The sequence below is a fragment of the Lichenostomus cassidix genome, chromosome 6, assembly GCF_008360975.1.
Source record: "Lichenostomus cassidix isolate B80296 chromosome 6, HeHo_3.0, whole genome shotgun sequence".
NCBI classification, from domain to species: Eukaryota; Metazoa; Chordata; class Aves; order Passeriformes; family Meliphagidae; genus Lichenostomus; species Lichenostomus cassidix.
Genome location: NC_139487.1, coordinates 31,622,286 through 31,635,231, shown reverse-complemented (window position 1 = coordinate 31,635,231; position 12,946 = coordinate 31,622,286). Strand labels below are relative to the sequence as shown.

General features: G+C 45.3%; 1 protein-coding gene and 1 long non-coding RNA gene across 4 annotated transcripts in view; one reads left to right on the top strand and one right to left on the bottom strand.

The window, feature by feature from the left end:
- Nucleotides 1-11,173, bottom strand: part of MACROH2A2 (macroH2A.2 histone) — a 32,123-nt gene extending 20,950 nt beyond the window's left edge. For 2 of the 3 annotated variants that reach the window (XR_014853034.1, XM_085064341.1), the window contains exons 1-3: nucleotides 10,132-10,433; nucleotides 6,660-6,893; nucleotides 39-145 (exon numbers count right to left, since the gene is read on the bottom strand). Coding sequence is in view for 2 of the 3 variants with exons in the window: in XM_085064341.1 (XP_084920467.1) it covers nucleotides 39-145; nucleotides 6,660-6,831 (279 nt within the window). In the remaining variant the exon portion in view is untranslated. Of the gene's footprint in view, nucleotides 1-38; nucleotides 146-6,659; nucleotides 6,894-10,131; nucleotides 10,434-11,087 lie in introns of those variants that run through there. The other variant, XM_085064342.1, reaches the window with a different exon arrangement.
- LOC146435616 (uncharacterized) lies at nucleotides 10,568-12,495 on the top strand. The gene is made up of 3 exons (XR_014853035.1): nucleotides 10,568-11,001; nucleotides 11,847-11,982; nucleotides 12,325-12,495. It is a non-coding gene; the product is annotated as an uncharacterized LOC146435616 (long non-coding RNA).
- Nucleotides 12,496-12,946: the final 451 nt, after the last annotated feature.

The following is a 12,946-nucleotide window of genomic DNA, read 5'->3' as shown; positions in this document are numbered from 1 at the left end:
ACAGCACATAATTCCTACACCAAAACGTAAACAGGTACCTGGTTCAGTTCCTCATCATTTGCCACTGCCAGGAGGATGTGTCTGGGGGCAATCCTTCCTTTCTTGTTGTCCCTTGCCGCGTTTCCCGCCAATTCCAGGATTTCAGCTGTAACACATCAAAATAAAAACAAGTAACAAAAATGCAGCTTAGGTACATGCTGGATACACATTTTACACTGCTTCTTAATATCGATTTACCTTTTCAGGGATGTTTCCAGATTTAAAGGATCTTTGCTACAGAAAGGCAGAAACCAAACCCCACTCAAGGTACTTGCAAATTTAGATATATTAATTTGTCCTTCCTAATTCCCTAAAGGAGAAAATATGCTAAGCTTGGTTCACATAATTTCTTTTACAAGTCCCAAGTCAGAATTCTGTTTCAAAAAGACAAAAAACCCCAAAAAACAACAAACAACCAACACCTAAAAAAGTGTACATCAGCAGCCCTGTAACAACAGAAGAGTCAAGCATGCAGTGAAACCCCCAACCTGGAACAGACAGCTCTGACAAACAGCAAGGATTCTCAGGACCAGGGAAGATGAAGACTGAGGTGCATTTGAAGAAACACTTGGAAAGCCAACACACTAGCCAGGCACTGCTGGACTTCTGCATTAAAGGGCATTGAAAATCTGTGAAAAGCTTCGTTTCAGAACAAGATATGATAGGTTTGACTCAGATGCAAGCAGAGACAACGTGAGAGCTTCAATGCATGAAATACTGATAGAAGGGTCTTTCTACATCTCTGGGAGCAGGAGGTCATTTCAAAGGTAGTTTCTCTAAATTAGCAGTAACATTTATAGTGCAATCAAAGCCACTGAGCTTTTCCTAATTATTACAGAAATACAGACACGTCTTTCTAAGTTTATTTGGACTGTAGCAATCAGTATAATTCATTAGCTTACATTGTTTGGCCCCCACTCAAAAGTTATTTCTCACGTAAGAACTCTGCTGAAACACTGAGAAGGAAGGAGAATTTCTTTTTCTCCAAATAACCACAAAAATCATACTCACTATTTGTTTCACCTTAAAAGTATACCTGTGTCCCTGTCTTCTGTTTTTTAGGCCTGTATTTGCATTTGTCAGTAACAGGAATATTAAAATTACAGCCAATTGGTGTCCTATTGATAACTTATTAATAACATCTTAATGACATCCTACTCCTTTTTACAAACTCCATAAAGAACTGTAACTATTATAAAAAGAAGAACTTCCATGAAAAATCTAGTGGAAATGTACATAACGCTGTCTGGCTAAAATCCAAATGATTTCAACATGAGGCTTAGTTCTGGCTCATGGGAAAAATACAAGCTTTCGATTCCACTCAGTTAGAATAACAAAAGTACAAACTTGCCGTCCAGTTTTCATTACTACACAGCATACATATTTAACTGAATGTTGGAAATGTAAAAGCCTTTTCTTAAAATTTATAGGCATAGTCACAGTGAATTATAGAAGTTAGGCCAGGAGCCTCTCAGCTCTAGCATTTCCTTGTCTGTCCTGGATTTTGAAGGAGGAAACTGAAAAGAGATCCTGCATAATCCAGCTATATTCACCCCCATGGGGCTGGAAGTGCCAGACCCTCTCCCAGACCTCTGCCAGTGGAGCTAACGCAGCAGCAGAAAGCAGGAACAGATTCCATCCATTGGGCAGACCAGCAGAGAGCAAGAAAAGAGACCCAGGCTCCTGCAGTGGATTTTGCAGATGCGTGCTGACAGCAGAGGAAAATTGCATCGGGGGAAAAAAAAATCGAAGAAACAACACATACTTACCTGTGTGGGAACTGAAGTTCTTTCAGGTGTGCCAACAACAGGCACATCCTGCTACCTGTGTGCTCACCCCACAGCCCCAGGTTTGGGTCCTTTGGCCAGCAGCATCCTGATGGTGCACTCTTAGTCCTCTGCCTAATGTTAAGAGCAAAAAAGGCAGAACACTCAAATGCCAGCCATCCATCATAGGACACTGGGAAGAAGGGAATCCAAGGCAGAGGTGATGTATGGCAGATTGTGGAATATATGTATAACTTACCAAAGGATGCCAAACATTTCCATAGGTAAATAATTGTCTTACATCCTTCTAATGAAGATTTATATGCCTATTTTTTTCTAATGGTGGAGGTAGGTAATCACAACCTTAAGAATCTAAAATGGCACTTGCAAAATATAACATCAAAACTTCAGTTATCACATCCTCTGCTGACAATAACAGATCCCTAAAGGAAATGTTTTACATTTCATGTAGAAACAACAGCTGAGGTTATCTAATTTCTAAGAAGAATTTAATCTCTCTATTCTGAGAATATAGGTCCAATAATAAAGTCCTATACCATAACAAGTTCTCTTGGAATTGGGCATCTTGATATTCTCAGCCATGTTGGTTTTACTTTCCGTGCTCTCAACACCAGGCATTAAGAATTAAATTGAAATCTTAAATAATATTGCTTCCTGCAAGAGTCAAATCCACCAAGATGCCTCCACATCAGAAGTTTAACTTCAAATCCAGACATCTTCAGAAGAACATAACTCTCTTCCAGCAGACACAAGCAGCAGCCAAACTATGACCTGAATGAGATTACATCTTCTCATCCTGCGACAAATAGGAGAAAAGAGGTTTCTTTAGCTGACGGATCAGCAGATTTGGAGTGTTTGGGAATTAAAGCATCCTAGCCAGGCCAAAGGCATTTGTTCAGCTGAGCTTTTGTGAAGATGGACTGCTAAGAAAGGTCTATGAGAATTACTGATACCAAATTGGAAAGATTTCACACAAGTTATCTTGTTTTCCACCTCCCCTTCAGGATAAGTTGTGTCAGTTCTGGTTACACCACCACATACAAATCTACCAGTTAGTTATACCTTTACTCTGAAAAAATGTATTGGATGATGGAGACCTTGGTCCATTGCTGGTGGAAAACTATCTGCTGGACTTGTCTGCACAGCAAATGAGCATAACAGGCAGAATAGTATTAGAGGTGATTCCTGTGAAGGAGGAAGACTTTGCTGGTGTTGTGTTCTGCCCTAATTTAGACAGGATGACTTTCCATTGAGATCTTCCATGAGCTCCTCTGTTCAGCACACCACTGACATGACTTGTGCTTCCTCATCAAGGGGCATCTGTATTCTCTGCCTACTTTTTGGGAAGATGCCCTGTGGGACACATGCAGTTGATGTTTGATTTGGGTGGTTGTGACTGCAGTCAGCCCCGTGCACACTCAGAGAATGAGTCTGTTGCAAAGTCCATAAATCCAATGAGACTGAGGCCAATTTTTCACAGAAATTCAACTCTGAAGCCTGTGGAACTCAGCCTTGTTTCAACAAACACAACCTTCTGGACAGGAATTAAGCTGCAGTTTTACAATATGATTTTCAAGCCTAAGATATGAAACAGCATAGAGAGATTTAAAAGAAAAGTTTAGAACAGTGACAAGATCTTCTTCACATTAGCTATTCAGTCGAGGTAAAAGTACCTCTTCCTGAGATACACTGTGGTGGTTACTGGTATTTTAATGCTGAGGTTGATAAGGCAAAGTGCAGATTTGGGGTTGATAATGGCTGTGAGGTGCTGCCACAATCAATCTTGCTTACAAAGGAAAAAACCACAGAGATCTAGTATCTTGTGACACGGAACATGTGCCAAAGCCAAACAGCAGTCTGAGCTATATAAACTGCAAGTAAGGATGCTCCAGATGTAAATGAACCATCTGGGTGATGCTAGTCAAGAGGCTCAGTGCTCTGGGGCAACACAAACACAGGCCAACTACAGACCACACAGGGCTGGTCACTCACAGAGATCTGCTGGCCCATGCCAGGCCCTGGACGAATGCAGGCTCTGAAGATAGTTCTGGTCCTGTTTGACCCTTCCAGCCTCATCCACCTTGCTCCTATCCCAGCTGCAACTTGCTTTCCCACCTCCATAGCCCATTCTCCTTTCCCCAGCAATCCACACCAAGATTTCCATCTCAGTTGCTTTCCCTGGACAGTCCCCATTTCTCCTGTTTACTCAGGCTCAATATTCATGGCCAGGTTTTTCATTACCAGCAACCCCTCCATCCAATCCTTAGCCTGTTTGCTATTTTTTCAACTTACTCTCCAGCTTCCTGGCAGGATATTTGGACACTTCTTGCCATTTATTTGCCTACTGGTCATCAGTCCAACTCTCCCCGCTAGCCAGATGTATCCCTGGCTCTGTCTGTAACATCATTATTCTTCTCCCATAACCACTGTCTCCCCACAATGTTATGATCTGAGAGCTGAGAGGGGCTGGCACATGTTCAGTGAGGACCAAGTCTTCAGAGATTTTAGCTGTTAAAATCAAAGCCTCTGCTGAGCATGAGCAACCTGTGTTTTATCAGGGTTAGAGCCTGGCCAAAGAGTGAAGATTTCTCTGAGGGGGCAGAGACCACCCTTCCCCTTTTGTAAAACATCAAATCTCTGCTCAAACACAGAGAAGCTCTTAGGGGTTTAAAGGGGAAGTTCTCATTAATGTTTTAACATAACAAAAAAAAATGTTCTACCTGCTTCTATAAAACAGCTAAAAAATCATAGTCCCTTACTGCCACCCTCCCAGACTTAGCCTGAAGCAGTTCACCTGCATGCAGCCTTTCATCCCAAGGAACCACCATTTCAAAGCTGCAAGTCCAGGAGAAAAGAATGGCATTTGTAATAGAAAGATCAGATAATGTTAAGAAAATTTACCAGTTAGACACATAATATCCCCTTTGACAACATCCTTTGGTTCCTACAGGCTTCCCAAAAGCAAAGACTTTATTCACACCTAATATTAGGAATAAATACATCAGCAGGGTTAGATGTTGCAACCCTGTTTTTTTAAACTGAACTCTCCACCTTTGTAATATTTCCAAACAAATCCCTGGACAGAGCACAGAAACTTTGGTTTGGAAAGAGCACAATCCACCAGCAATAGATGTTTGCTCAGAAACATTACTCCATTCTATCACAATATATGCAGGAGTTCTCTGCTGAACCAAGCAGCTGAAAATAGCATTCCCTTACAATTTATGTGGGCTCCCAGCCTACACCTCTAGCAATGTTCTCGCCTGATTGACTACACACTCTTTTTTTTTCTAAAGCAAAGCATAAGCCCACACATAATCTGCTCATATCAGATTAATGATTTAAATTAAACTGCACTTACTATCCAGGAGCAGAGCCAAGACATACATTGTCCTAGTTCAGGTAATAGGCAAACAGTGCTGACCACAACTCAGTCTGCACTGCTGAAATGTTGCACATACCAGATGTGCTGCTGACAAATTTTTACTGCACCTTGTAATAATTGCCACAGCTCATAACAAACATCTCCAAATGTTTATCCTAGAACATCTCCCTGTGGAGTAGGAAAAGAAAAAAGTATTTCCCTCCAGACAGAAGGTCAGCAGAGTCACAATGCAGCACATTATGTTATAAAAGTTACTGTGATTTCTTCAACACGAGCAATACTTTGTCACTCCAGCTCCAGAAGTAGCCTCAGGGAAAAAAAATTGATTCTCATCCTGCAATGTAACAACACAAACATGGAAATTTCTGTAAGATGCTATTAGGCTTCACCCTAAATTTAATTTTGATAGTGAAATTGTGAAATTTGTGAAATTTAGTAGTAGAAATTTCAGATTATCTCCACGCCTTTGAAAGAAAATAATGCTTTTATTGTCTGGTAGTGAGAAAAGGCTTTCATGTGTAAAAAAGACAGAGATGTTTACATAAAACCTGGCATGCTATTACATGGACAACCAGCATCCATGCAAGCTTCTTCATGCCATTTTGGCATTAAACTATATTCTTGAAACACAACTCACTCAACTAATTCCATCCAGGCTGTGACTCCTCACAGATTCTCTAATGCACCTCAGTCTTGATCTGCAACCCCTGAGTAATGTGAACGAGAATCCTCTCTGCATCATGAGCTCTAACAATTTGCTAAAGTGCTATTTTCCATAATTAAACAAGAAACTCTGAAGATATGATCACAGGCCGCTCTGGGATGTTTCCATACAGGGTCACAGTATATTGTATAACCATGGGACACCTGCCCCTTCCTCCGAGTTCAATTTCAGAAAGGAAGGAAAAAGAAAACTCGGGGCATGTGGGAAGATTGAAACCCTGGGACATTTTCTTTATACACTTAGGCAAACCAAAAAGGTTTTTAAAGTACAGAAAAACCCACCCTTATATTTCATAACACTTTGACACTGGCCTGCAAGGAGAAATGCAACCAGCAAAACAGTTTGCCTGCTTAAAAAGCACAAAAGATGTACAAGGTGGGTTTGCTTTTTTTCCCTCCCGTTTTTCACGTTTAGGTGTATTAAAAAGCCTAATTATTAGTTTTCTCTGGGACAGAAACTACCCAGATGTGACTCCTCATTCTGCAAAGCAATGAAATATAACCCTTCCAGCTAGTGACGAAGAATGGTACCTCTAAAGGAGAGAATTTCCATCCTCAGCCTCTTCAGGAAACAAATTAACCTCCTTAGCATTTTCAGCAAATCTCAACAAATCCTGCACTTTGCAGAGCCTGATTTTCAGGAGTGCTCCATACGTTCATATCACATCCTGTGGCTAACCCTGGCTTCTGTGTGTGATGAGCACTTCCAGGACTTCTTGGTTTACCTGCAAGGTACTCTATGACAGCTGCCATGTACACTGGTGCTCCAACCCCGATGCGGTACTTGTAGGTTCCTTTCTTCAGGTAGCGCATCATCCTCCCCACAGGGAAAATCACCCCAGCCCTGCTCGAGCGCGACAGTTTGGACATTTTCTTCTTCCCACTCCGCCCCGACATCTTGCAGCCTTGTGCTTCTCAATTTGCTGGTGGTTCTCAATGCCTTGCTCCAAACCTGAGGGCTGCAAGAGAAAACCAACAGGACTGATGAGAAACATCTTCATGCATTGCTGTTGTTCCAGAAGCAAAAATCCAAACCCACCCTCAATGCCTGTTAAAGTGCAGGCATTGTTCATTAAAAGTTAGATAACTGGAATAATTGCTATAACTTTGCTTTTGAACTGCACTGTCAGTGTAGCAATAGCAGGAGTGAAGAAAACAAATCTCATTTTCTCCTTATTTTTCTGGCAACCACAAGATTACAGATAAACAGAAAACAAACCCTGGAATCTGCCACTCCACTCCAAAGCTCGCTTGTGGTCACAGTTACACCCCTAGCTCTCACGCTCATCAAATAATGTTTGGGGAAGTTTTAAGTCTGTTTACAAAAATTGGTTTTAACTCCATTTTGATAGCTGCCCTGGAGGTCTGGTTACTCCTCTGAAGCAAACAAAGAGCAGGTCTGCCACAGATGTTATTTCTGTCAATGAAGGCACAGCTACTTCATTCCTAGTATTCATTCACCTCAGGGAAACAAGGAAACACAAGGAATGAGACACTTTGAAAAACATTACAATGACTTTAGGTGATACTGCTAAATTTTATCATAATCTCTCAATTTATGACACCAAGGGAAAAAAATCAGCAGGGATTTATAAAACCTTGGCATGTCCTTGTGGATCAGCCAGCCAATTTTTTTCTTTCTGTGTGCAATGCATTATGTGAGCATGATAAGAAAAGTTTGGAAAGATTAAACAAGTAAACGTATCAGACACAGACACATCAAAATTAGTGTTGTTCATCATCCCACTCTGAGTTCCCTGCCAACTGCCAGCCTGGAATCACAAGTGGTAGTAACAGAGCTCAAAGCCCAGGTCAAAAGGAGTGGGATGGCATGACAGTGGTCTTTGGAGATGCAAGAGGATGCTGTGAAGGTGGAGAGAGCAAGTGTTCCTATAGCAGTGACTCCTATAGAAGCTGGATATCAGAGGAGAGAGCAGAGCACTGGACTCAGTCAGACAGGGAAGCAGCATAATCTTCCCACCAAGACAGCTTTAGAACAATTTGAGAGTGTATGTCAGAAATCACTCAGGCAGCACTGGATCTGCCTTGGGACCGGAGGCTGGATGAGGTGATCTCCCTTCCTCAATGAAACTTGCAATTTGCGACAAACCCTTTAGAAACTTTCAATTTCATAATAATAACAACCCTTCAAATGTGTCCTTTTCAGTTTGTGATAACTGACATCCAGATAAAAACCCTAGGCTGGGAATGAGGTTTCCAGTCATCAGAGGAGCCAATTTCTGGAACAGCTTTCTCTTTAGAGCAACAATAACTCATTTTAAAGTGGAACTTAATAAATGTATGCAGTAGGATACAAACAGGTTCCTGCAATGCTGGCAGGACACTTCCATCACCCAGGAGTTCAGTCCAGCACTAAAATCCTTACAGGGAGCCATGCTGAAAGAGTACGCTACATGTATCAAAATCATATTAAGCTAACCTCTCATGTATTTGCTCCTACAGCACCAAATCCCAGTTGAGTGAAAATCAATGGAAAAGGCAAACGTCAAGAGATTACATCTACAGAAAATACCACCACTGCACTTGATCTCCATGATAGAAAATCAAAACATATTTGTATACAACTAACCACACTGCTCTGGGCCATGCTGTTGCATTATATAAATTTATGTTTCATTACTCACTCCTGGCTCATCTTTCTGTTGCATCACTGAACTTTCCACCCCTGCCTACTTCTTTCTTTTTCCCTTCTCTCTCACAGGAAGCCTCTGCCACTATTTATTCCCCTACTGCCAAGCCAGCTTTTGGAATCCCAAAGTATTTTCCAAATGCACTGCAGGTTATGTTTGCAGAATTTTGTGAAAGAGTAAATACAAGATGTTTCAAAACTCTGCTAACACTGTCTCTGCTTTGCAACTTACATGGACCAGGGTGTACTGAGGAGCAACAAATACAACAGTGTGCTCTTGTCTTGTTTTGACACCTACAGGAGGCAATTGTTGGTAGAAAGCCAAGCTATGGTAGAGTCACATCAGGATCTGGACAAAGAAACGTGCTGAGAAAACTCCTGTGGACCTGGACAAAGAAATCTCACAGACAGGGATCTAGTTCCCTTGTCACACTCAGCTGAACTGCAACCAACAGGCAAAGAGCTACAAGGTGAGCACTGCTGTCCTAATTGTTCTCTTCTGATGACACAGCCAAGCCTCAAGGGCTTATCAGTTGAAAAGTCTACCCACACTTGTTCCCTCCCTGAGAGCTGATTCATCATCTCTATGTTTCTCCTCATGAGGTGCAAGCTTCCATTTAAAAATAAACCTGTGTCGTTCATGCAAAGTCCATCCTCACTGAACTACAAGGGCTGTGTCTATATCTGGCTGCCATGACATCAGGCTTGGGCAATTTAAAGCCATTATTTTCCCTATCCCTTAATTGGTCACAGCACACTCCCACTCTGCCATGACTCCAACATCCCTGTGTTGCTATGGGGGATTGAGTAGCTACCACAGCTCATGTTGCTCTCTACAATATGACTGAAAGCTGGGCTTTCCTCTGTTGCCTTTTGCCTTCTTCAGAGCCCAAGCCAACCAGTGACATTTTCATTCTGCCTCCTGGGAAAACACCTAAGAGTCACCTTCCACCATCCCAGGTTGCTCCAAGCCCTGTCCAACCTGGCCTTGGCCACTTGCAGGGCTGGGGCAGCTACAGCTTCTCTGGGCTACTTGTGCCAAGGCCTCGCCACCTCCACAGGGAAGAATTTAGGGAAGTGTTCCTTCAAAACATTTGATAGAAATCTCTCCTTTTTTAGATTTAAACCATTCCCCCATACCCTGTCACTATCTGCCCATGTAAAAAGCCCCCCTCCCTCTCTAATACACCCACTCAAGTACTGAAAGGCTGCAATAAGGTCTCCCCCAGAGACCTTTTCATGCCCAGGCTGAACATCCCCAGCTCTCAAGCCTGTCTCCTGAGCACAGGGGCTACAGCCCTCAGAGCACCTTGACTTCCATGCATCGAGAGAACTCGAACTCAGCAGTCAAAGGCTGAAATACAGTGTGCAGGACTATCAGCACACCTGCACTTCCCTCATCTCCGGCTAAAGATGTATTAGAACAGCTAGGATTTGCCAAGGAAGCCACAGACATTATACCTTGGGCCACCTCAGGCTGTACATTCACGGAGAAACGAGATGTTTGTGAAAAATAACTCAGAAGACCTAAAGCAAGTGCTTGTTACCTGCAGGAATCGCCAAGGCACCGCAGCACAAACACAGTGCTATTCAGGGGGCCGGCGGTGTCTCCAGGACTCCAGAACCGCACACACAGAGCGCATTCCCCCTGAAAGAAGCTTCCCGGCCACCCCGAAGCCCCGGGGGTCCCTGCAGAGGCAGCTCCCTCTCACATGCAAAGGACGGGTCTCGGTACGGACCCACAGCGAGTCTCTGGAGCCCGCTGAGCGCTGCCGAGCCCGGGGGACACGGCGGTGACTCGCGCAGCCCCTCAGGGCCATCCCGCTGAGCGCCGCCGCCCCGCCCCGCGCACGCCTCGCCGTTGCCGGGACACCGCCGCCCCGCCCACTCCCTCCTGATTGGTCACTGCGGCGGCCCGGGCTGGGGCGGAGCGCAGTGATTGGCCGCAAGCCGTTTGATCGACGGGAGAGGGGAGGAGGCAGCAGCCCTGCCGCGCAGGCGTCCTGAGGCGCGGCGGAGTGTGTGTGTGTGGAGGTGTGGCCGCCGGTTTTCCCGCGCAAACGCTCCCCCCTCACACCCCCCCCGCCCTCAGCGAGCGCCGCCGCCGCGGAGGCTTCGCCCGCTGCCCGAGGGGTGGCTGTGGCGGCGGCCGCGCGGCCCCGGAACGGGAAGCGTCGCGGGGGCCGAGCGCAGGCGGCGGGCGAGGAAGAGCCGCTATCCCCCCACACGCGCACCTTACCCGGGGCCGGCCCCGCGCCCTACCGCCGCCGCCTCGCGCCCCCCCTCCCTTCATGGCCGCCCCTCACCCACCCCCCTCACGCCCTTTCCCCTCACGGCCTCGGCCATGGCCGGGCCCTCCCGGAGAACGGCAGCGGCGGCGGGAAGAGGATGAGGATGACGAGGAGGAGGAGGAGGAGGTGGGTCGTGCGGCCGGGGAGAAAGGGAAGGAGAGGAGCAGGGCCTCGCCGCGGCCCCCGGAGCCCCGCGCCGTCGCTCCCCTCACCTGCCGGCGCCCGCCGCCGCTGCCGCCGCCTCCTCCTTCTTGTCTTCCCTTCCTCTTTTTCCTCCTCCTCTTTTCCTCCTCTCCTTCCCCCCCTCCCTTTTCCTCCCCACTTTCCCTTTTCGGCTCCCCCCACCCTCGCTCCGCCTCAGCCGCTCTCCCCGTATTGTATGTTTCAATGGCGATGGCGGCTGCTGGTGAGGGGGGCGGCAGGGGTTTCCTCCCGCTCCGCACATACCGCCTCTAGGAGGAGTCACTGCAGCCCGGGCCCGCTATAACCCCCCTCTCTTGGCTGCCACCCTCCTCGCCGAGCCCCAGGGCTGCGGTGGGGGCAGGAACCCCCTCCCCAGCCAGCAGAGAAAGGGCCCCCGACCCTCGTCCCAGTGGGCTTGCGGTAGCCGGGAGCATAAAGGCAGAAAGCCTTCCCATCCTTTCCCAGGGCGGAGGAGTTTGGGGATGGAGAGATTTCAAGGCAATCCCAGTTTGGACTAAAGCTCAAGGAACGCCTGGTTTTTGTTATAGAGAACCACCCATCCCTCTCTAGCTTTGGCAAGGTGACCTGTGTGCCTCGCTATGGTACCTCTAACCCAAATATGCCAGCATCCCCAAGTCAGCTTGGAACGGCCGTAACAAAGAGTGTCAGCAGCTCTTTGTGTTGTCTTGCGCTGGATTGTTCCAGGCGCTCGCAAGCTTTCCATGAGGGCTGCAAACTTCACTTCCATTCTAAATGGAAGCTGAGGGGTTTTCTTTTCTTCCCTGCAGTCTCATGGATTCAAGAGCTCAAGCTCCAAGAGACGCAATAAGCGATTGTGTTATGAGTCTTGGCAGCGCCAAATCCGTGAGCAGAGCCTGGTGCAAACAGGAGAGTACAGGGCTACACCTCTTTAACTCATCTCAGGTATATTTTTACATGAAACTGGGTTTATATCATCATTTCTATACAAATATTTTGCATCGTTGCACTGATTTCACTATAAAGACCTTTGGGGGCTACTGTGATGCACTAGGAGATACATTATTAACACAGACCACTCCTGCTTGCTTGCGGTGTTACTTTAGGAGGGTGTCTGGGAACAACAGAGAGAAAGAACCATTCATGCTCAGCATTCTCTTTGTCACTGTAAAAATCATGAAAGATTCACTGGAGTTTGGGTTTTGGCTCTGTCAAAGTAAGCAATTTTATGTATTATGCACAGAATTTGATTTGGTGGGGGAAAAAAGCAATGGAATATTTCCCCAGGTTATGTTAATTGTGGATCGCACCATCTCCTGAAGAAAGAGGGCATGAGTTCAGGACCTGCATTTTCCTGGACTGCTGTGTGACCTTGGGTAAAGCATTTCACTTTACACAGCTATATTTTGACTGTTGTTAAAATGGAAATAAAGATATCTTTTCTCATTTCAAGAATTAGGTAAGAGCCTCAATGCATTTCTGTGGATTAATTCTTTGGAGACTGTTCTCTTCCCCACTTCTTTATGCAAACAAGGTCAAGATGCTTTGAGACCATAGGAGAAAAACTCCTGTGTTTGAGTTTGACATATTTTATTATGTAAGAGGAAGCCTTACCTAGATCTTGCCCACTGAGAGTTGGAATTTAGCAAAGAAGATATCTATAGGCTTCTCAGTGTATTGAACTATAGGAGAAAGCTCAAGAAGATTTTCAAGCACTAAGCATAAAAATGAATGACAATGAAAACATATGTGAAAAAGGAAGAAAAGCATTACATTTATGTTTTTCTATTTCCTGATACAAATAACTGCATCCTCTCACAATCATGCATGCGGTACATGGCTTTGTAATTAAAAATAATTTGAGATGAGGCAAAATATGCACTCCAAGTTTTTGAAAATGTTCCCAGTT